General features: G+C 47.3%; 1 protein-coding gene across 4 annotated transcripts in view; it reads right to left on the bottom strand.

The window, feature by feature from the left end:
* The window catches only part of TDRD10 (tudor domain containing 10), a 1,872,714-nt gene that overhangs the window by 528,488 nt on the left and 1,319,393 nt on the right, over positions 1–24,833 (bottom strand). For all 4 annotated transcript variants that reach the window (XM_069652002.1, XM_069652018.1, XM_069652008.1 and 1 more), the window contains 2 exons: positions 23,897–24,044; positions 22,871–23,013 (listed from right to left, as the gene is read on the bottom strand). In XM_069652002.1, coding sequence (XP_069508103.1) covers positions 22,871–23,013; positions 23,897–24,044 — 291 coding nt within the window. The remainder of the gene's footprint in view (positions 1–22,870; positions 23,014–23,896; positions 24,045–24,833) is intronic.

Below are 24,833 nucleotides of genomic sequence, written 5' to 3'. Positions count from 1 at the left end.
GAGTTTGCCAAGTAGAGCAGAAACGATGAACACCGTTGGTGTACCACATGAAAAAGGGTTGATATTCTCTTCTCTACACCAGCTGCAAAATTTGTTCCGACAACGGTATAAAGACTTTGTTGCTGGCCTTCTGGCCGAAAGCAACACCTCCATGATGTCACCAGGGAGGTCCCAATCCTTGTACCTCACCCTTTCAAAAGCAAAGCGTGAAGGTTGAGGGTTCTGATGTCTGGATGGAGAACCCGACCTCCCTTCTGCGAGAGAAGATTCTCTTTGAGTGGAAGACGGATTGGAGGGCAGATGGACATATCTAGAAGGTCCGGGTACCATGTTCTCCTGGCCCAGTCCGGGGCAATTAGGATCATGGTTTTCCGGAATCTTCTCAACCTCCTGATCATTTGAGGAATAACAGGGACTGGTGGAAACGCGTAAAGGAGTGGGAACTCCCAGTCCACTACGAACGCGTCCCCTAGAGCTCCTCTCGGGGGAAATTCCCTTGAACAGATCGCACTTCCTGTTGGGGCTGGTGGCGAACAGAATCACCTGAGGGGTTCCCCAAAGGGCAAAGATCTCTTGAAGGACTTCCTGAGCTAGCTCCCACTCGTGGGAGACTGTGCTCTGCCTGCTCAGAGCGTCCGCTGTAAAAGCCTTCTCTCCGGGTAGGTGGACGGCCGATAGAGAGATTCCTTCCTGAATTGCCCAAAACCAGAGCTGCATTGCCTCTCTTTACAGTGGCAGTGACCCTACGCCTCCTCTTTTGTTGAGGTAGTGCATGGCCACCGTGTAGTCTGTCATTATCAGGACATTTCTCTCCTGTACTGATGGCAGGAAAGTTTTCAGCGCTAGTTTGATCGCTCTCAACTCTAATAGGTTGATGTGTAGTCTGGACTCCGATGGAGACCAACGACCGCTGATGGTCAAGTCATTGGCATGGGCTCCCCATCCCGTGAGTGAGGCGTCTGTGACTACAGTTATCTCCGGCCATGGTTGCCAAAAAGTTCTTTCAAGATGTTCTCTGGATAGGCCCAACATTGAAGGTCGTGGGCTACCTTGTCCGGAATTCGGAGGAGATCTGTCATTCTTCCTGAGTTTTGTGACCACTGGGTCCTTAATGCCCACTGGAGAGAGCTCATTCTCAGGCGAGCCTCTGGCACAAGGAAGATGCAGGATGTCATGAGGCCTAGCAATCTCAAAAAGTCGAAGGCTGGGAGATGTTGGGCATTTTGAAACTTGTTGACCATCTGCAGAATATCTTGAGCCCTCACCTCTGGTGGCGAAGCTTTTCCCAGGGAAGTGTCCAGGACAGCTCCGATGAACTGGAGTCTCTGTGATGGTATCATCTGTGACTTCTTTAAATTGAGGGAGAAGCCCAGTTTGTGAAGGAAGTGGCAGACATAATTTAGCTGGATCTGAGCTTGTTCCGAAGATACAGCTCTGATCAGCCAATCGTCCAGGTAGGGGTAGACGTGGATCCCTTCCCTCCTTAGACTTGCAGCCACTACCGACATTAGGTTGGTGAAGACCCTCAGGGCGGAGGTCAGCCCAAATGGCAGAACTCGAAATTGATAATGAGAGCCGCCAATTTGCGAACCTCCGGTATTTCCTGTGTTTGAGATGGATTGGCACATGGAAATAAGCATCCTGGAGGTCCAGAGATACCAGCCAGTCCTGGATCTGGAGGGCCTGAAGGATCTGAGAGAGAGTTACCATCTTGAACTTGTCCTTCCTGAGGAACTTGTTCAAGATGGGTCTCAGTCCTCCGTCCTTCTTTGGTATGAGAAAGTAGGGGGGGGTACCAGCCCTTGTTCCTCTCCGCTACAGGTACCGGTTCTATGGCCCCTTTCTCTAGCAGGTCTACAATTTCCTGTAAGAGGAGTGGCTCTGGAACTTTTAGAGAGCTGTGCCCCGGTGGATGACTCTGAGGGATATGTAGAAAGGGTAGGCAGTAACCCTGGGCAACTGTCTCCAATGCTAAAGCATCTGACGTATTAGCCTTCCATTCCGTCAGATGGTGAGTTAACCTGCCCCCTACAGGTGTTTTGTGTGCAAAGACCTCACAGTGGTTTGGGGGCGGCTGATGCAGATGCCGAGGGTAAAGAGGCACCTGCTGCTGCTGCGGCCTTAGTACTTTTGACCCGTCCACCTCGGGTGGATCTCCTTTGGCCTCTTTGAGCCAGCTGTCCTCTGCCTTTCCCGAATGCGGAATAGTAGCGAAAGGACTTTCCTCTCCCAGAGGTTCCTGTGGGGCGAAAAGGAGTTTGGCGGATTGCAGCCCCTAAAGATTTTGCTGCCACTTTAGATGTTTGCAACTTTACCAGACTGTCATCAGCCTTTTTACCGAATAAAGAAGAGCCGTCAAAGGGCATATTCAAAAGTCTGGCCAGTACATATGGAGCAAAGCCAGACTTTCGCAACCACGCATGCCTGCGGATTGTAGCACTTGCCGCCATGGCCCTGCTGATACTGTCAGCGGAATCGATGCCAGTTTAAAAAGCTTCGCACATGGCATCATTGCCATCTTTAATGATGTTAAGGAAGGCTTCCCTTTCCTCTCCTTTCGGTATGCAGTCATCCTCCCCTTCTTCATAGATTGAAGATAATCTGGGGTACTCTGACCTCGGAAATGGTGTAAAACCCATTTGTAAGGCAGAAGAAGCCAAACTCGTCATTATTGGGCGAGAAAACGTCGATGCCGTTGACGCCGATGTGAAAGGCTTCGAAGGCACCGAGAAAGGCGTCGAGAAAACAGGAAGAGGCCTCGAAGAACTCGAGAGGATCGGGATCCTACTCGAGGATGTCGACGACGTTCTCGGCGTCGTGCTGGAGGCTCTGGGTATAACCGTTGATTCAATCGTCCGATGCGTTGTCGAACCCTTCGAAACAGCGTCGATGGCGCCGATCCATGCGTCGAAGGGATCTTAGACAGCGGCGGCGAAGATGGTGCCTTCCTACCCGATGGCCCGTGGCGCTCTCGGGTGGACTCTTTCGCCGGGTGCAACGACTCGGCGGCGTTTCGATTTTTTAGGTTTTTCACCCATGGTATCACCCTCAGCTGTCTTCGAGGGGGTCGGGCCGCTTTCTCGAAGACGCTTAGCATTTTCTTCCTGAATTCCCCGACTCAGCCTGAGAGCTGTGTTTTGTGGGGCAGGAGACCCTTTCTGGGGAAACAGAAGATGATGAGGAAGGGGATCTTCGACGCCTCTTCTTTGAGTGTCTAGATCTCGACGAGTGGTGAGAGCTACTTCGAGACCTAGAATGGGAATGCTTTCGACGGCGAGGAGACGAATGCCTGGACTCGGCCAAAGAAACTTTCAGGGAGGTTTTGACTGACTTACCTCTCTCGAGCTTCCCCTTGCGCTCCTTCAAGGCTTTCGCCGTCATGGACATGCAGTCCTCACACTACGAACAATGGTGCTCGACTCCCAAGCACCACAAACAGATCCTGTGAGGATCCGTTATCGACATTTTCTTTCCGCAGTCTCAGCATTTTTTTAAGCCGGACCGGGGAGTCGTCGGTTCGGATGAAGAAGCCATCGAGAACGAGTTGGTTTTATCGAGTGAAATATAAGAGGTTTATCTGACTGAACTGAGCAACGATATTCCGAGGCCCCACAAAGCGCGGAAAAAAGAACTGAGCAACGGACGCCGCGCGTGCCTATTTATGGGCATGGTGACGTCGGCGGCGATACGGTGGCTGTTGAGGGACATCGACTCGGCGGACGTCGACGTGCAGCGCCCTCTACAGAGAAAACATTTCCGAGGCCAGCAAGCTGGAGACGAATTATCAAAGATAAGGAATACGTCGGAGGACACAATCCCTTCGAAATGCTTCAATATTGGATCCAGTGAGGATGTGAGCAAGTAGTGTGATACATGCTTAAGAGTAGTCTAGACTAATATTTAGAATAGCAACAGTAGTGCATTAAATAGCAAAAGTATACTCAAAGCGCTTTAATGCTCAAATGGGCACCTAGAAGCCTATATTAGCATGTAGCTACATACCAAGAGAGCCATTGAGAAGCTAGTGAGAAGAACAAATTTCCTCCCACGTTTTCCTTATTTTTGATATTTCCCAGTATCCGGCTTACTGCCTCAGAATCTTTTTTTCAGCAGGGGGTGATGTGCATCTATGCCTGGTCGAGTCAATGTCCCTCGGAAGCCTCCGTCTTGATGTCGCTGCAGGTACATATAGCGCGCACAGTGGCCATTGGCCTCAGTTCCTTTTTGACGAGTGGAGCTTTACCTTGCGTTCTATGGTTACTCCCCTTGAGAGAGTCTAGATTGCAACCGCAAAGGACGTTCTACTGCGGGGTAGGTTGGGAGGGGCGATAAGGAATACGTGGGAGGAACATCCAGTCGAAAGAACGTTACCATGGGTAAGTAACTTGTTCTTCGAATGGATTGTGTCCTCCCACATATTCCTTATCTTTGATACACTCCCAAAGCAGTTTACATAATTTGGAGGAGGGAGTAGAAAGGAGTGTAGTTATGTATGCACCGAGTGCAACACTGCTTTCCCTAAAGCAGAATCTTGGCTTGTGGAAGAGTCTAGACTGTAGTATTTATTAAAGGTGTGCACAGACGACCATGTGGCAGCTGTACATATAACCTTTATCGGAACTCCCCTCTGCAAAGCAGATGAAGTTGCAACACTCCTGGTCAAATGAGCCCTTATATGTTCTGGAGGGTCCTTAACCGTCAGTTTGTAACATTCCGATATAGTTAGAAAAATCCATCTGGAGATGGTTTGCTTGGGGAAGGCCAGTCCTAATTTGTGACCTGGATAGCCCACAAATAGTTGGTCATTCTGCCACAATTTTGTCAATCTGGATGTATAAAAGCTCAGTGCACGTCTGGGGTCAAGTCTCTGAAGTCTTTCTTCCTCGTTCCCTGGATGTGGTGGAGGATAAAATGAAGGTAATGTTATCTTCTGAGTAAAATGAAACTCAGAAATAATTTTGGGAAGAAAAGTAGGCTTCACTTTTAGTACCACTACTGTCCTTATGAAAGACAGTATGAGGAGGCTTGCAGGATAAAGCCTGTAGCTCACTCACCCTTCGGGCTGATGTAATTGCCACTAAAAAGACAGTTTTCAAAGTTAGAAGTCTAAATGGACAAGAATGTAGAGGCTCGAAAGGAGCTCCCATCAAGAAGTTTAATACCGAGTTTAGATCCCATAGTGGGACTTGAAACCGGATTGGAGGATAAAGATTAGTTAGTCCCTTTAAATATTCTACTACCAGAGGGATCTTAAAGTAGGAGACTTCCTCTGAAGTGTGCTTAAAAATAGAACGTGCAGCCAAATATCCTTTGATGGTCCCAATCTGGAGCCCCAGATTTGCCAGATGTAATAAAAAGGATAACACCATTTGTGTATTACATAAGAAAGGGTCAACATTCTTATCTCTACACCAGCTGCAGAACTTATTCCAGCGGCAGCGGTATAAAGATTTGGTTGCTGGCCTTCTGGCCGAAAGCAAAACCTCCATTACGTTGTACGGGAGGTCCAAATCCTTGTATCTCAGCCTCTCAGAAACCATGTGTGAAGGCTGAGAGTCCCGATATCTGGATGGAGAACCCGACCCTCTTCTCGCGAGAGAAGATCCTCTCTTTGTGGAAGACGCATCGGAGGACAGGTGGACATGTCCAGAAGGTCTGGGTACCACGTCCTCCTGGCCCAATACGGAGCCTTTCGGATCATGGATTTCCTGAACCTTCTCAACCTCGTGATTACGTTTGGAATGACAGGGATTGGAAAAAACGTGTATAGAAGTGGAAACTCCCAGTCCACCATGAACGTGTCTGCTGGAGCTCCTCTCGGGGGAAATTCCCTTGAGCAGTACAGTTCCCACTTCCTGTTGGTACTGATCGCGAACAGATACACTGGAGGGGTTCCCCAAAGGGTGAAGATCTCCTGAAGGACTTCCTGAGCTAGTTCCCACTCGTGGGATACTGTGCTCTGCCTGCTCAGAGATTCCGCCGTTGTGTTCTTCTCTCCAGCTAGGTGAACTGCTGATACAGAGCTTCTTCTTGTATTGCCCAAAACCAGAGCTGCATTGCCTGTCTGCACAGTGGTAGTGACCCTAATCACCTCTCTTGTTGAGGTAGTACATGGCCACTGTGTTGTCCATCATTATTGGGACATTCCTTCCCCGTACAGAGGGCAGAAAGGCCTTCAGCGCTAGTCTGATTGCCCTCAGCTCTAAAAGGTTGATATGTAGTTTGTACTCCGATTGATACCAACGACTGCTGATGGTCAAATCGTTGGTATGGGCTCCACACCCCGTGAGTGAGACGTCCGTCACTACCGTTATCTCTGGCCATGGTTGCCAAAAAGGTTCTCCTTTCAAGATGCTCTCCTGAAAGGCCCACCACTGAAGGTCCAGTGCGACTGTCAGGGATTTGTAGATCATCTGACATCCTTCCTGAGAATTGCGACCACTGGGACCTGAGAGCCAATTGGATAGATCTCATTCTCAGGCGAGCCTCTGGCACCAGAAAATTACAGGATGCCATGAGGCCGAGCAAACTCAGACAATCGAAGGCCGGCAGATGTTGGACATTCTGGAGCATGGTTACCATCTGCAGGATGCTTTGAGCCCTCCTCTGGTGGCAAAGCTTTGCCCAGGGATGCATCCAGGACTGCTCAGATGAATTGGAGCCTTTGTGATGGTATCATGTGGGAATTCTTGAAGTTGAGGGAGAAGCCCAGCCTGTGGAGGGAGTGACATGTGGAGCTGAGATGTTCCAGGGCCTGTTCCGGGGAACTGGCTCTGAGCAGCCAATCGTTCAGGTAGGGGTAGATGTAAATTCCCCCCTCTCCAGAGACTCGCTGCCACAACCGCCATTAGCTTGGTGAAAACAGTTGGGGCTGAGGTCAACCCAAATGGCAGAACCCGAAACTGATAATGAGAACCGGCAACGGCGAACCTCAGGTACTGTCTGTGCTTGTGATGGATCGGCACATGAAAGTAAGCATCCTGGAGGTTCAATCCTGAAGCCGGAGGGCCTGAAGGATCTGAGAAAGGGTTACCATCTTGAACGTGTCCTTCCTGAGGAACTTGTCAAGTCTCTTAAGTCCAAGATGGGTCTCAATCTTCCGTCCTTCTTTGGAATTCCAAAATATGGGGAGTACCAACCCTTTCTCCTCTCTTATCTTGCACCTTCAGAGCCTCACAGGTCCCAAGCTTCCTCGCCGGTCTCCTGAACTTGCCCCTGGGTCTTGCACTTGCCGCAGCACTACTGCACTCCGGTTACGACCCATGAGAGAGGTATCTCTCTGCACTTAACCCATGTTCTCATGGGATTGGGCGCACTTGGTCCCTATTCCCGCCCCCCCACGCACTTCCTGTCTCTGTCCACCTGCATAATATGAATGTACCATGCCTAATAAGATAATTTGTCTTGTGTTTTACCTATGTCCTCCCCTCCCATGCTTGGTTGCGCTTTGAAAAACTTGTGTATAAGCGCATAATAAATAAACAATCAATAAATCAGAACATTATGACACAAATGTATAAGGATGACTTAGAATGATATTTTAGCATTTTCTAAAAAATACACTAACCTATTGACGCAGGGGGACAATGTGAACCATGTTCCGTTGCTTTTGGAGTTCAAGATCCAGCCTAAAAATTCTCTGCCATTGGCTCCTGGCCACAAGAACACGTTTGATGAGAGAATTAAATTGGAGAAAAAGCTTCTGCAGAAAGATCTAAAGTATCCAAGTTGCCGGCAAGACATCCATCGCCTAGTATTGGTGAAAAAAAGATAACAGAAATATAAGAAAAGGTCGGTGATATACAAAGCTGACCATTTTTCAGAAAGAAGCAGAACATATGCTTGCGGCCCTTTCCAAAAAAGATGCAAGAACTATTTGGCAAATGCTCAACGAAGCTAGTGCTTTGCGCACAATTTCATTGACAAATGTGGTCACGGAGGAGGCATGGACACATTTCTATCAACAACTTTTTGAACAAAGAGGTTGCTTGAACCATGTTTCGTCCATTAAAGAGAGTTCTGCGTGGGTGTTTCCGCTGGACCTACTGGACGTCGAATTAATCAAGAAGGCTAATCACCCTAGAGCCCCGGGTCCAAACGCTATCACAAATTCAATGATCAAGGAATCTCCCTAGGTTTGGGTCCCCATTGTTTTTGAGTTATTCAAGCAGATTATGAGAGTGGGTGGGATTCCAGGATCTTGGAGATCGACGATAATCGTCTGTATCTACAAGCGAGGTGGCAGGGCGGATCCTTAGAACTACTCCCGATTGCACTTCTAGACTTGTTTGCCAAATTATTTGCAGCATTCTTGTGTTGAAACAACTGCAGAAGTGGATTAAAACAGTGGAAAGGGAGGACCCTAGACAGACAGGTTTTGTTAAAGGTATCAGTACAGACAAACGTTTTTTTGATAAACATCTTGAAAGGAGCCTTTAACGAGAAAATTAGGGTCCATTTGGCATTTGAGGACCTAAGAAAGGCCTTTGATAGCGTGGATCGCTAAATGCCATCAGCCAAAATGGAGGCATGGAAATATCCCTCAGATTTACCAGAGGTAATCAAGACTCTCTATGATTCTACTAATGTGCAAATTCGTCTTAATTCGCAAGGTCTTTTGACGAGGCAAATCGATACTTTTGGTGGCCTAAAACAGGGTTGTCACTTGGCCCTGACTTTATTTACCTTATTTCTTTCTGACATCGGGGAGACCTTGGAAAAGATCAGAGTATTTCTGCCAAAAATAGGAGGCCAAGTTGTGACAAGACTTTTTTGCTGATGATTTGGTGTTGGTTGACATGATGCCAATGGGCCTCCAGCGGAGCTTGGATGCCCTCAACTAATATATGGGCACAAATGGATTGGCGATGAACACAGCAAAGTCTACCACTATGGTAGTGGACCCACAAGGACCATGATCGAGTTGTTCGGTTAAATGGTACGTTAAGCGGAAACCTCTAGTCCAGACCCAACAGATAATTTATATGGGGTATATTATTAACAACAGCAAGTAGGATCTCCCCATGCCAGCAAGCCCTGAATGTTAAATTTAAAATCTTGATAGCTCAGGGTAGGCTAGTCCAGAAAAAATACAGTTACTTTTCCATCTTGCTGGTTCTGTCCTTTTTTCAAGCTAGGGCCACGCCGGTATTATTATACAGAGCCAAGGAGTTTCCTCCAACTCCTTGGGAACATTTGCTTTCTTTAAAAGGAGGTTTTTGGAGAAACATTCTGAAGCTCCCAAATCTGATAGCAACTTCAGTCATTACGTTTTAACTGGGCTTGATCTCCTTACACGCACGATCAATATGGAAAACCTTGGCTTTGTATCGCAAATTTCTCCAGCCCTCTCCATCTAGGCCCTAACAAATCTTGAGGACAGAGCTGAAGAACAGCAGAAACATCTTATTAACTGAGTGGAGTAATGGTTGCCAGTGATACCAGCAACATGTCCATGCTGACTTGGAAGAGTTTATCAGCAATCCTGCCAGGGTAAAGTGGAAGTTGTGGCAGGATGATTGGATCAAAACACTAGAGGAAAATAACTCTTACAAGCTTCAAACTGCTATGAAAGATGAACATACGTCTTGTTGTTCTATCCCGAAGTATCTAACTAAGTTTCCTAACAGATGGTATAGGAATCAGCTATGTGCTTCAGGATGAATATGCTTCCCACCAAGCAAATTTTGAGAATTTACAAACAAGTATTTTCTGTAGAATGTAGATTTTGTCTTGTGAAAGAAACTCTTAAGAATATTACACTGTTTTTTGCCCATGCTTGACCGATTTAAGATCTAAGTATTTGGGCAGGGCAGTAGCTGAAAGACAATGCAGGGATGCAGAGGAATTTTGGTCTTTCCTCCAGTCAGGGGAGCATTTTTTGACAACATTTTGTCTTGTGAAGTTTCTTAAGGATGCTTTTGAAACAAATGTCAAATGTATTTAATTGGAGCTAACAGGGTTGATGATTATGAGCCGATATACTGATCCTAGTTGGAACAAGGAAAGGTTTTGTGTTGTATGGTAAAAGGTTTAAAATAAACCAAGAATTAAAAAAATAAAATAAAAATAAGCACGATTATATAACAAATCCTAAATGTCAAGTCACAAAGACAGCTTACCAAAACTAGCCTTCATTTCATTGCAAATCAAAACAAGCTCCCAAAATGCAAATTACTTTATCCATTTTTAACTATGTATCATTTTATTTGGAAGATGCTGGTATATTTCCCATTCAAAGATGGCCGGCTTGGTTCCAGAGAGCTTCCTCAGAGGCAGTCATCCAAGATGGCTGCCTCAATGAAAGAGCTCCTAAAAACGGAGAGAGTTCTGAGATGGGCAGGAATGGGTGCGATTAGCCATAGCGATCACAGGGAATGGGAAGGATTACAACTTTGTATCCCTCATCAAATATATCTCCATTGGAAAGCATTACAGACCCTCATTCAAAGGCGATATTTGAAGCTCTTCTGTTAAAGACAATAGTTTTGACTTTAAAGGTAGCGCTTTCAGCACCACCTAATAGCCCAAATTAAAAACCACCTTAAGGGCAAGTAACCATATAGAACAAGAAGATAGCGGTTCAAACGTAGCACCCATAAGAAAACTCAACACTACTTTTAAATCCCATGCTGGTACAACTAACTGGTGTGAGGAAAAATTATTGCACAATATCCGTAAAACTTGCATAACTGTGGGGCTCGAGAACAAGCCCTGCTCCTGGGTCTTTTGAAGACTGAAATAGCAACAAGAAATCCCTTTAGTGCCATTTGCAGGCCCTACCGGGCCGAAGAAAGCAGAACATCCAAAACAGAGAATGTGGGATAAGTAAAGGAACCAGAAACTTCTCCCGGCACCAAGCCGAATATTTATGCTACCTGATGGCATAAATGGACTTGGTGGCAAGCATCCTAGCCGAAAGGACACATCTAGGACGTCATCCAACAAATCCCACTCCTTATATCCCAGCCCATAAGCAGTCAGGCACAAAGGTTCAGGCTGTCTAGGTTCGGATGGAGCTCCTGCCCTTGTGAGTGGGAGAACAGATGAACTCTCTGAGGAAAACGCCAGGGAGGGCAGATGGACATGTCCAGCAACTCCAGGTGCCACATCCTCTGGGCCCAGTCCGGAGCAATCAAAATCGCGGAGGCCTTAAACAGGTGCAGCTTCTGAAAACCAGCGGGATGACGGGGATCGTCGGGAGTGCATAGAGGAGGTTGCACGTCCATTCGGCCATCACAGCATCCCACAGAGCTCTGAGTCGAGGAAATTCCATGGAGCAGAACAGCTCACACTTCCTGTTCACACTAAAAGCCAAGAAGTCTACTCGAGGAGTCTTCCACTGGGAGAAAATCTCCTCCAGAACTTCCAAACAAAGCTCCCACTCATGGGAGGCAGAATTAGGTCTGCTAAAGGCATTCGCCATAACACTCTCCACCCTGGCAAGATGAGCTGCTATGGACACACGCCGTTCTACAGAGGCCAGAACCACAATCTTGTTGCTTCTATGCATATGCATAGAGGCCAACACAGCTTTGCTTGTTGAGGTAGTGCATGGCTACCGTGTTGTCCACTAGGACCAGCACAGTCTTCTCCTGCACTAACTGAAGGAAGGCTATTAGGGCCAGGCTGATTGTCCTCAACCACAGCAAGTTGATGTGTTTTCGGTACCCCAGCACTTGAAGGATGCATCTAGACTCTCGCCATGCCTCCCTTTCCTTCTGCCCCTTGTGCCCTTACTTGTGGTGTCCCCCAGGGATCCTCTCTCTCTCCGATCCTGTTCAACATTTATATTTGGGCACTGGTCTGCCTTATCCGCTCCTACGGACTTAATTGTTATTCCTATGCGGATGACACCATATCCTGATCCGGCTTGATCAGGATCAATCTGAGGTCTCAGCCCGTCTTCATGATTGCCTTAAGTCAGTCGGTATTTGGATGGACCAAAATTGGCTCAAACTTAATGGTGACAAAACAGAAGTAATGCTTGTTGGTTGCCCTCCCAACCCATCATTATGGACTACTGCTTTTTGGCCCACATTGTTAGGTCCACTACCCTGTCCTGTGAACAAGGTAAAGAATTTGGGGGTTATCCTCTCTGCCTCCCTTTCCATGTCAAACCAGGTCTCGGCTGTCTGTCAGTCCGCGCATCACCAGATCAGGGTACTAAAGAAGGTGCTACCTATGATCCCAGAAACCATGCGTCCCCCGGTGGCGGCACTGGTTCTCTCACGGCTGGACTATTGTAACTCCTTGTACTTATCCCAGCCGGCGGGTCTGCTACAACGCCTCCAACGTATGCAAAATCTGGCAGCCAGACTGGCTACTGGTTCCCCCTATGGCGCCCACATCTCACCGGTACTTCACCATCTCCACTGGCTCCCGGTGGTACAGCGAGTTAAGTTTAAGTCACTATGTATCGTCCAGCGGGCAGTTCATGGCTTAGGAGCGGAATTCCTCCAAGCTAAATTTTCCCGATATATCCCGGATCGTAACCTTCGCTCCTCTACAACCAACCTACTTAAGGTTCCCAGGTTCAATTGGGAAAGACATGGCGGTAGAGCCTTTTGTATTACCGCAGCCAAGCTTTGGAACACTCTGCCATTATCACTTAAATCCTCAGCTAACCATCTGGCTTTCAGGAAAGCTCTGAAGACCACCGTGTTCTAACGTTCTGCCCTTTTTGTGTTCCCTGAGCTTGCAGCTTCCTTACCAGCGCCATGATGCCTCTGGCGACCGTGCGCTTTACAAATATATATAACATAACATATCTATGAATACTGTCAGTTGGAGCCAAGGTTGCAACAAACAGGATGTTTCGTAGAGACCAGCACGCTAGGATACTCTCCCATAGACATGCAGCAGGTTTGAAGTGTGCCCATGAAAGTGAGACCACTGACAACTGAGAAAACACTGAAGCGATCTCATGCACAGCCACGCCTCCCATACTACAAAAAAGCACGTCGTCATGAGCAGCCAGCAAGCTCAGGAAGGCCAAGACGGGGCTCTCTCCTGTGATTGGAAGTCATGAACCATCTTGGAGATGTTCATCACTCAGGAAGGCACTGACCAGACAATTGTCCAAGACTTCACCGATAAATCCATGGTCTATAACCCTGATATGTTTAATTTGCAAACTGGGCCGAGCGAATGTTATCACTGATGAAACAGAATGCGAATTCAGAGCATCAAAAAAAATGTAATTGGTTCATTGTTTTCTAAAGCCTTAAACTACCTTAGCCTGTTGGTCTGAAGAACTGTGATCAGCCATGAACAGCCCATCTTGGTAGAGTTTTTAAAGTAAGGATAAACCAGGAAATAAAATAAACACAGCTTTTTAGAGTGACAGTGCCTCCCTACCGGCCGTGTCAGGGGATCAAGGGGGGAATCCAATCCCTGCCTCCTTTCAGGGCGTCCGTCCGTCCATGTGTGTGTGTGTCTGCGGGTGAACCACCCCATTCTTACCTGCTGAGAAGATGAGCTGGAGCTGAAAGGACATGCAGCGGGGGCCAGACCAACACAGCTGCAGCAGCGGACGGGAGATGCCTCTGCATGGAAGATGGTGCTATTAGAGTCGTGGCAGGATGCGGAGGAAGGGAGGCGGGGGCGGGGGCCTGGCGCAGCTTCCAGCAGGACGCCGGTGCGGCCTCCCTGAGGTGTCACTGACCAAAACGTACGAGGTAGTCCAGACCAACCATACCAAACAAGAATGCCACGGGAAATCAATGACCCGTCGATGCGTCCTACAGGGAAACGTAGCTCCAGTTGGCAGCATCAGCTGGAGCCCGTGAACAATAAGACAACTCCCCTAAACCACCAGGGATGTTATCTGAAATAGGCCTACAAGAAGGCCATACAAACAAGGAACAACATTCCTTTGTAGGCGGTTTTGGTTTTTCTGACCTGAATGTGGTGAACCGCCTGGCCCGGAAAAGGGGCAGGGATTCAAGCACCCCCAAACCCCTTTCACTCCCTCTGATAAGATTAGTTGATAGAGATGGACAATCCTGGGAGGGGAAGGGTCATTTAAGGAGGAGTTTGAAAAGGGTTTAGTGTGGATTTGGTAGGGTGAGATCAGGTGGTGGAAGGAGGAGGATCAAAAGACCAGAGGAGGACTGAGAGAAGGAGTGCAGAGGTGGTTGGAGAGACAGGTTCTTTGGAGTTAGTGGGAAAGAGAGTGAAGTAGTAGTGGGCGGTAGTGAGTGATATTAGAAGAAGTGGAGGTGTTGGTAGTGGTAGAAGTGTAGTAGTAACAGTGGAGGGGTAATAGTGGTAGCAGAGGAGTAGCAGAAGTGGTAGTAGTGAAAGTAGAAGAAGAGAAGCGGTAGTAGAGAAAAGTGGCAGTGGAGTAGAGGTGGTAGTAGGGGAGAGGTAGTAGTGGCGTGGTAGTAGAAGAGAGAAGTAGTAGTAGGTGGAATAGTAGTGTGGTAGTAGGAGGTAATGTTAGTAGGGAGTTACGGAGTGAATGAGAAGAAAAGTAAGAGGAGGAAAGAAGAGCACATCCAAGGATGGAGGTAGGGAGGCTGAGTGAAACATCAGAGCAACAACAGCTTGGCGGGGAGGAAAACACAGTGGGACACCAGGTGAGGGTGTGCATGCGTGGTGAGTGGCAAACTTCTTCAGCGGAGGCACCATCTGCTAACTCCCCTACAACACTATGCGGGGTTGGTGAAGCGGAAAGTTAGAAGTTTCCTAGGGAGCCAGACAGCCAAAGCCTTGGGGAAATCACTTTGAGTCTAAGGAAAGATACAAACAGTAAGTGTCCCTGAGCCGCAGAACTTGCCCCCGTTATGGACGTCTGGGGCAAGGGAGGATGAAAGTCAAAGGAACTAAGAGAAAGAGGGACGGCCCTATCTCCACATTTCTCAAGACCCCACCTATCAACTAAGTCTAACCTTTCTGTAACAATCCTAAATAAAAACCATTGGAAAGTCAGTTGGAGTCAGTGTGACTCATTTTGGTGATGCCCTGTCACATCACATACATGCTTACCAGAAAGAGAGGATGCTGGCAATAAGATGCCAGGAAGAAAAAAATGGCCAGATGCTTTCTTGCACCACTCCTAAAGCCATAACTACACTGGGATATTTGAGCCACAGTTGGCTACACCACATTTCAGCCAAAACAAAAAAATGCCCTGGTACTGTATTAATATTCCAATTTACAAAAGAACATGTGCTAAATTACCTAAATCGTGTGTCCTCAAAGGACAACTTGCTCACTACGCAACTATATGGATTTGGAATGTTGATTTGCATAATCTTCAAAAATGTCTAATTTTATATTACCCTGTGATCTGCAAGGTCACCCAAAGTTGTGTTTTATCCACGGATGTTGCGGCTTCTGAGACATTGTGAAAATTGAATGCAGTGATAAACACGTGTGCATGCCCAATTAATTTCCTCATCACTTGAAGTACATTCCAAATGTGTATTCTAGCTTCAATGTCAGATCTACAATGACACCCCTCCATTAAGGGGTGAATACCACTTTACTCCCTATTAATTTCTATGGTATTGTCGCAATACACACCTCTAAAAAACATCTAAAAAAATAAAATATATGGGGGGTGTGGCTAGGCAGCACGCCATGCGGCTGTGCTTCCTGTGAGCTCTGCTGTAAGGTGTCCAAGCCGGGTAATTTTAGCACCTTAAAATGGAAATTTGAGCCCGATTTCTTCCTGCGGAGGCACATGGATAGCCACGGATGTGGCGGACAAACTCTGGGACAAAATCGGATTGCATGAAGCTTGGTAGCGGAATCCGAATGCAATCATCAGCAGCTGCGAGGAGGGAAATGGCGGCGAGCGCCATCTGAGGAAACTTACAAGTGAAGGAGCTGGTCCAGCGGGCCGTGACGTTTTCCTCCTGAGGACGACTCGGGGACTCGGCACGGGGTGGGTCACCCCGCCGCCTCTGTTGTGAGCTTGGGGAAAGAGCAGCACAGCGGTCTGCTGGGACCAAGAGCCTTCTCCGTGAGGAGCCCGGAGGAGGGGTAGGGGCGGTGCCGCGGGCGGACGCTGCTTGGCGGATAACTGGAAGCAGAGCGGCCCAATCACGGAGGAGACCATCGCGGGGTGCCGAGACTGTGGAGCTCTGCGGGAGTGAACAGGAGCGGGCTGGAGACTCCGCACCGCTGGACCTGTGATGCGGCCCGCCCTTGAGGGCCCGCCCTTGACAGCCCTTGACGGCGTGCGGGCCCAGGCCTCCTCCTGAATCAGTCAGGGGAGAGGCAGGAGGCCAGCGGGGTATCTGGGGAGCCGATCTAGGTGGGGGCTCTGCATCGCCGGAGCCTGCTGTACAGCGCCACCCTTGGGAGTTTGCTCGGGGCGGCGCTCATGATATGCTCTGAACCCTGGGGAATGCCGGTACGGTGAGGGAGACACGGACGCACCCAGTCCTTTTCCTAAGGAGCAAGATGGCGGGGGGCACGGGTGCCATGAAGAGGAGACCTCAACCCCTGCTGAATGCCTGAACGTCCACGAGCTGGAGACCCACCGGGAGCGGCATTACTGAACCCGGGTGAGTGCAATACCGCCCTGGGGGAGGGTGGGGGTATGACGAATCCCTGATCAATACTGACACTGCTAAAACCCCAGGGGACTCTTTAAACTCTCCAGGAGCCCGGAATAAAAATCATCCATACTGTCCGCTGACTCTGCAGATGTTGGCCCTACTCACCTGGCGCCCCACATTCCTCCAATTGCTGCGGGCGCAGACGTAATAGTCCTCAGCACCATTTTAAGGAATGCCCAAAGCAGGGGTAAAAAAGAAGGGACCCGGCATAAAAGCTTATTGGACACCACAATCTGTGGACTCAGTCCCCACACACACGAGTACGGCCGAGATCCACCCAGTACCATCTTCAACTCTGGTCCAAAACATGGCGATGTCCAGGGAGGAATTAGAGCGAATGCTCAGATCATTCAAACAAGATATCACACAAGAGATTAAAGAAGAGATCAAGACCTCCCAAGACTCTTTGGTTCAATCCCTTGCTGACCTTACTTTCCACCTTGGCGAGATAGAATCCAGGGTCAACGACCTGGAAAACACAGTATGCGAACAATCCCATAACAATGAGGTCCTAACAGAAAGAGTGAAGATCATTGAGGAGCAGTTGGAGGACATATGGGCAAAGCTGGCTAATTTGGAAAATAGATCACGACGGAATAATATACGCCTTTGCGGTATCCCCCGACAGATCTCTGACCAAGGATTAACCGAATATGTGGAGACTTTGTTCAGATCCCTGCTTGAACTTTCGCCAAGTGAAGATCTACAACTAGACAGAACCCACTGGGTTTATTCATCGGCCCAACTTAGAAGGAATCTGGTGCCGGACGTGCTTACCCGAATACACTTTTTCCGCCACAAAGAAGCGATCATGGCTGCAGCCAGGGACTCGGACACGATACATTTCCAAGGAACGTAGGTCCAACTCTTCCAGGACCTGGCCCCCTACAAGTTAGCATGCAGGCGGCACCTACAAAAGATAACCGCTTGGCTGAGAGCCCAGAAAATCTGCTATCGTTGGGGATTTCCTTGCAAGTTGATTTTCGACTTCCAAAGCCAACACTACATAATCTCTTCCGAAGAAGAGGCGAGAGCTTTGATGTCAGGGGTACCGGATAACAGGGAGTTGAATCAACACGCTCAGGATACGGATGGGCCCACTCCGCACCTCTTAGCGAAACCTGGAAGAGGGAAAAGTCGGCGGCGGCACCGATCTGTGGTGAACTCGAATCAGGAATCTGATCCAGAGAGGGCAGCTTCTGCCCCGGAGGGGACAACAACCCTCCCATTAGGAGAACAGGACGATTGGGCGGCCACCTGACCTGTTTGTACTGCATTAAAAGTTTATTTCTGCAAGGGCACGATTTCCTGAGGGTCCCCGTAATGTCACTCTTGCTTCGAGGCCAAAATTGACCCCATGTTGCCAAATAGAGGCTCTTGTCCCCTGAGGATGTTCCTCTTCGTTCCTTGCTGGATGTTTTCAGGGAAACCTTATCCTCAACCTTGTGCCGAGGGATAGAGGAGAAAATGATCTGTTCTAACACAATTTTGCAAGTTATGCAGGCCCCTACCACCATTGCATGCTCTGTCGGGCGTTAGAAATTTCCACTTGATAATCGGCTTGGGCGCCTGAGTGCATGGCGCCCGATAGACTCAAAACACGGGTTACAGTGAACTCTGGTTGTAGAAATAGTATTCTCTGAGATGGAAACGATTTGGCTATTTTACCTGATTTATTATCATTTTGATTATTATTATTTTCCTTTTGAGTATAACCGAAAGCCTTTTAGTTGGTATCTTTACCTCTCTCTCCGGGGACCTCCCACAGGCCATAGTACGATGAAATCTCTGGGTAGACCCCTCCCCCCTGATCTTCTGGAGGGAGGTCATGGGAAGGGAAGACTCATGCGCTGAAATATGGCAACCCTGAGTTATAGATGCATTTCCCTTAATGTACAAGGCCTGAACTCCCCCCTGAAACGGAAAACACTCCTCCACAGATTAGGGTCCCTAGATGCAACGTTTCTATTTCTTCAAGAGACTCATTTGCCGCCGGAAGATGAACCCCGCCTCAATGACAGGCTCTACCGCACTATATTCTTTGCCTCCAGTGAGCTGGAAAAACAAGGGGTTGCCGTTTTGGTGCGCAGGCGGACTCCCTTTAAAACTCTGGGGTGGTGCGAGATGAAGAGGGGAGATTCCTGTTGGTCAACGCCTTGCTGGACGGGCGCAAAATTACACTGGTCTCTATATACGCCCCCAATACTAAACAAGATCTGTTTTTTATGAAATTGTCGAAAGCTCTATTTGAACACGTAGAAGGGGAAGTGATTATGGGCGGGGATTTCAATGCGGTGGTCAACCCCCTGGTTGATAAGACCCTTCCACCAACACTCAATGATAGGAACAACTTTAGAGCCCTTACCTCCCTGCTTAAAGAACACTCCCTGATCGAAGTGTGGAAATACTGTCATCAAGATGAGAGGGACTATACATACTTTTCAGCTGTTCATGGGGGCTTCTCCAGACTGGATATGTTCTTTATTTCGGATTCGCTCATTCGGGAGGTGGAGGAAGTAGATATCCTTCCTGAGGGGCTCGCAGATCACTCCCGAGTTCTATTAACTTTAGTCCCCTCCCGAGTTACCCCCCCTACAAGACCCACTTGGAGGTTAAATGACTTCCTCTTAGAAAACCTGGGGATCTTTGCTCACATTAGGGAATCCATGAACGTATACTTTAGTGAGAATGACACCGATGACATGAGTTGGGGTACGGTTTGGGATGCAGGTAAAGCAGTGATTAGGGGGGCACTTTATAGAGCAAGCTGTGCAACGGGGAAAAGAGAGGAGATTACTCCAAGAACAACTAGAAGGGGAAGCCCGTAGATCAGAGGAGGCACACAAAAAGAAACCCACACGGCGGTCTTTAAGGGATCTGTGAATGGCTAAAAAAGCGCTTGAGGCACACCACATGGGAAAAGCGGCCTACTGGATGATGCGTACCAAACAATTTTTCTACACCAAAGGAAATAGGCTAACAAATTATTAGCAGCCAAGTTAGGGAAACAGACACGACAGAATAGGATAGACTTTTTGCAGGATGAGCGAGGAAGAGGGACCCATTCTGAAGAGGGGACATGCCTTGAGGAGTTTTCCAGGGAACAAGCAGCCCCACATAGAGGAGACTCACAGTACACTAGAAACTTTATAAACAAGGCAACCCTACCACAACTGCCACAAGAGCTCCATGAATCCTTAGAGGATCCAATATCCTCTGAGGAAGTGGAACTAGATATCAAGTCTCTCCCTATTGGCAAGGCTCCAGGTCCTGATGGCTTCACAAATACGTTTTACAAAACTTTCTGCAAAGCTCTAACTCCGCATCTCACGAAGTTATTGAACATGTGCTGGGAAACAGGAACTGTCACACAATCTATAGCAGAATCGAACACAACACTAATCCTGAAGCCAGGGAAAGACCGAGCAGAATGTTCATCCTACCGGCCCATAGCCTTGCTTAATACGGAAGCTAAGCTATATAGCAAAATTATAGCGCGGCGATGGGAGGGATCTTACCCACATTAATAGAGACCAAACAGGCTTTATCCAGGGGAGGTCCGCCCATGACAACACTCGCAGAGCGATTGACTTGATAGCCCTACCCCCTTTACTTCCAGGTCCCCTGTCCCTGCTATCCCTGGATGCACACAGAGCTTTTGATAGCACGTCATGGGAATATTTGCAAATGGTCTTGAAGGGCTTTGGGTTTGGCCCACAATTTTCCAAACTGGTACCATCGAATTTCCGAATCCCCTCCACCCGAATAAGAGTGAACTCGCGATGGACACCCCAGATACCCCTTAATAAAGGAACCAGACAGGGGTGTCCCCCATCACCGCTGGTCTTTGCGCTAGCAATAGAGCCCCTGGCCCAGCACATTCGACTTTCAGGGGTTTGAGGTGGAAGATCAATGGCACAAAGTCGCACTTTATGCAGACAATATGCTCTGTTTCCTAAGAAAAGCCCAAGCCTCAGTCCCTCCGCTTATGGGCCTGCTTGACCAATTTGCGGAGATATCAGGATTCACGATCAACACGATAAAAATCGATAGGCTTGAATATATCCGAACCACTGCACCTGCTAAATGCATTACGTAACACTTACTCCCTTAGATGGGAAAGCGCCAAAATCACATATCTTGGGGTGAGCTTGACCGCGACTTATCCAGGTTTATGGAAAGCCAACATTCCCCACCTAATAAAAGACGCCAAAGAATCTCTACAAAAGTGGGCCCTTCAAGAGATATTGTGGTTGGAGCGCATAAGTGCAGTCAAAATGACTACTCCCTAGGCTTCTCTACACGCTGCAAGCGCTCCCTGTGTTCATCTCAGAGCGGGACCTAATAAACCTGCAGAAGGAGATTAACCGATTTATATGGCAGTGGAAAACGCCCAGAATTCAGTGCAAGATCCTTACCCAGAGCAAACAGCTGGGAGGTTTTGGACTCCCATCTATAGTACGATATTACCATGCAACACAAATTGCACCAATCTTGAGCTGGACCAATCCGGCCGACCCCCCCCCCCCCCAAGTGGCAGGACATTGAGAAGCTGGTCGCTGGAGCGCCTCTTTCAAAATCTTCCCTTCCTCCCGCGTGAAGCGCGCGCCTCTCGGAGGCCCCTCCTCCCAACAACGAGGACAACTCTCTGTTGCTGGGCTAGACAGTTGAACGGACTCTCACCAGGTTTGGGACCCCTCTCACCGATTACACAGAATCGAGACTTCACCCCTGGGATCCAGGCTAACTCTTACCGAAACTGGGTAAAAGAGGGGCCCCTGAGATTGCATGAGCTATACGATAATACCCCACTCACTTTTGTTCAATTTAAAGAAAAGTTTACCTTCCCCGAAACTGAGAGGTTTAAATACATCCAATTACGACACTGGATTACCAACCAGACCGTTAAAAAGGCAGCCACTAGATCCCCATCAGGCCTAGAGTTAACGGTCGCGGAAGGCCAACGTTCACATAGAATAGCAACCGGCTATCGCCTCCTAGAAAACGTCCCGGAAGACGAGAAACGTCCCTATATGGTGGCATGGGAGAGAGAACTAGGAATAGAGATACCCCCCGAAACATGGCAAAGAATCTGGGATAGGGCGCAAAAGTCCTCCAGATGCACATCGGTGAAGGAATGTGCTCTTAAGATCTGTTTTCGTTGGTACTTCTCACCGCAGAGATTCCATGCGATAAACCCAGAATACCCGGATACGTGTTGGCACGGCTGCAGGGCGAAGGGGGACCTAGCTCACCTGTGGTGGCAATGTCCAGTCATCCAAACTTTCTGGCTAGAAATTAGGTCAAAGATTAGAGACATACGCAGGATTTTACTCCCCATGGACCCACTAGTAATGCTGTTAGGTGACCCACCAGACAATGGATCTTACCCCCGCTCTGGCCCCACTGCCCGACTGATCACTCAACTACTTATGGCCGCCCGCCTTACAAGAACCCGATTTTGGAAGGAAGTAGAGGGACCCCACATAGCATATTGGTGGGTAAAAGTCTAGGAACTCCTGGGGATAGACAAACTAACAGCGGCAATAGAAGGTAAGACACCCACATTCACAAACATATGGGGCCCATTCTTAGACCACGTGGCGGAAAAAGAGCATATGTTTTTCCAACCGAGACATTAAATACCTTTGCCAGCCCTAATATGCAATTGACACTTTGAATGTATTTATTAAATGCTCATACGCTAACGAGAAAGATGCAGCCCCCCACATGTTGTTGGTAACCCTGAAGAGAGAAAATGGTTATAATTAACCTTTTTTTTCTCTTCTTTTCTCCTTTTCTTGAGTTCTACCGATCATTAAGCTATCTTTGTCTATTCCCAGAGATTGTTTACGAAATCTTATACATTTGATGAATTATTAATGTTAAAAGGAAATGTTGATATTTCCTCAACAAACTAATTGTTGTTATAACTGCAGCGACAAACTATGAACTTATATTCTCACAAATGCTGCCGAAATCGAGATAACTGATGAATTGCAATTGATTCCGGTCTAGATCATTGCTACACAGTCGTGAGATTAATTATATCACTATTTGCAATGATATATGATGAATTTCGTGTGTAATCATTTCAATAAAAAGATTGACCAAAAAAAAAAATATATATACATTCTATTGCCATACCTACAGAGATGCTATACAGATACCAAAATAAAAGTACACTTCTGTTGTGCTTTTGCTTGCTCCCACTTTCTGAACCAGCATTGCTTTTTTTAACCATGTTGCTGAAACATGCACCCTTCATTAGATTTATCATATTAATTATCATTAACCTGTTCCAAGCCTCTCCATCTCCAAGGTTACATTCTGCCAGGCACCGTGTCCCACGTTTGACATCCTTTCTCTGCAAGAACGGCTGCGTGGATTCTACATCTGCTAGGGTTTTGAACAGTTCTAGCATGTTCAAATGCACCTCCTAAAGAATCAAGAAGACATCAAAAAATCTGAAAAATGTCTCCAGTCAATCTGTATCACAAACAACATTGCAGCCAAGCCCACGGTACACCAGCACACAAAGTTTAGCAGGAACATTTTAAGTGTCCATCAACGAGAGCACACACAGCAAAATCTAAGACAGAGAACACTATCAGACCCAAACTACTTATCCATACAAATCTCAATTACAAATAAGAATCAAAGAAAACAAACCAACCCAACTAGAATATCCTCCTTCAAATAACTACAAAGAAAATAGTCCTTGCGCAAAATGTTCTCATACAAACTACTTCTACCCTCAAGCAATTCCAACATCGTGTCAGTGCTCTTTCTGGATTTGACCCTTGCAACGATATGGCATTGTGCTTATTGCATAAGCAAACACATCCCCTTCCTTTTAACATAGTCTAAAACCTCTATTATATCTTGGGTCTCTATAAATGCTAGAATAATGTGGGAGTTCTGTGAAAGTACTTGCATGAATGAGCATTACAGTTACATGAGTTTACAGACTAATGTCAGATTAATTGCTCTTCTTCCAACATACCCCAACCCACTGTGCACAGCCCATGACTGAAAACGACCAATTTCATTGTTGCACTACAGTATAATCACTAAGGGTTTAAAGACTAACTTCAGTTGCCTCAAAAAGATGTCAAAGGTGTGTGGAAATGGATGGCTAAAAGTTATACATTTCATCTGTGTCACAGATACCAAAAGAGCTCTTTCAAGACAACCCTGCCAAATCTACCAGGACTAATTGGTTAACTGTCCTCAAGATTTTGCCATTTATGAAGGTATGTATGGAAATGTTTCAAACCTTTGTCCATGATATATATGACTTTTGCCTCTAGTATAATTACCTCTGTGAGATACATTGCCCAGAAGAAGGGTGATTTTGGGAATGTGTCCGTTACTAGCAGTGCAGCATCGCCATTCCGCCGCCTCATGAATGCAATCCAGTTCAGGTGCTTGAAACAGTCTTTTAGCATATTCACCAGCAAATAGCCCCTAGCCAAGAAAGCAGATTGTCACGTCTGGAATGTTTACAACGAAATACGTCATAATCATAATCAATTGAGAACACCCAAGATCCCAGTTACATGTTTTTGCAGAGGCCGAAGGATGGGCACCTTCTTTGGAAAGAGAAACCTACTGGTTCCAAGTAGTACTAGACCTCTCTAGCCTGATAGGAAAACAAACAAATGAAAAGTTACATACTTTAATTCCTAAGTCACTATCATATGTACCTGAACTACATTCCATAAAGCCCTATCATGTATACCTTCAGGCTATATCGCTGAACACTCGTAACACAAGAAAAAACCTCTTTATAACTACCTTGTCTATCAGGCTTTACTGTTACATCGTCATCATTGTCAACCCGGAAAAGTAAATCAGAGACAATTTACAATTGTTTACCAGCAATAAACATGATAAAAGGAAAAACATAGGGGAAACTTGTAAATATAAAAAAGGTCACTTAAAGGCAGAAAAGCATCTCCCGAATTCCATCACACACTACTGTAACAGAGACAGTTAATTTTCACTCTTAGTGCAGCAAGCGTTGCTTAGTATAGTTTTCTCACTTTAAACAAGGCTCTGAACATTGTGATGAATCCTGTAGGGTTATCACTGATCCCCAGCCTGAGATCTCCTCCCATGTGACAAGGGGGTGGCAGCTGCTACCTGATCCTGACCCTGGGGGAGGTATCAGAAGGAAACTGTCGGGTTAATGTGGTGACGCCATCAGGAGAGACTCCCTTCCGTGTGAAGAAGACCCTAAAAATCCTAAATTCC

Source organism: Ambystoma mexicanum, chromosome 1p (genome assembly GCF_040938575.1).
Source record: "Ambystoma mexicanum isolate Mex_15411 chromosome 1p, UKY_AmexF1_1, whole genome shotgun sequence".
Classification (NCBI taxonomy): domain Eukaryota; kingdom Metazoa; phylum Chordata; class Amphibia; order Caudata; family Ambystomatidae; genus Ambystoma; species Ambystoma mexicanum.
Note: the sequence above shows the minus strand (reverse complement) of the source record. Positions and strands in the feature narration are given on the sequence as shown.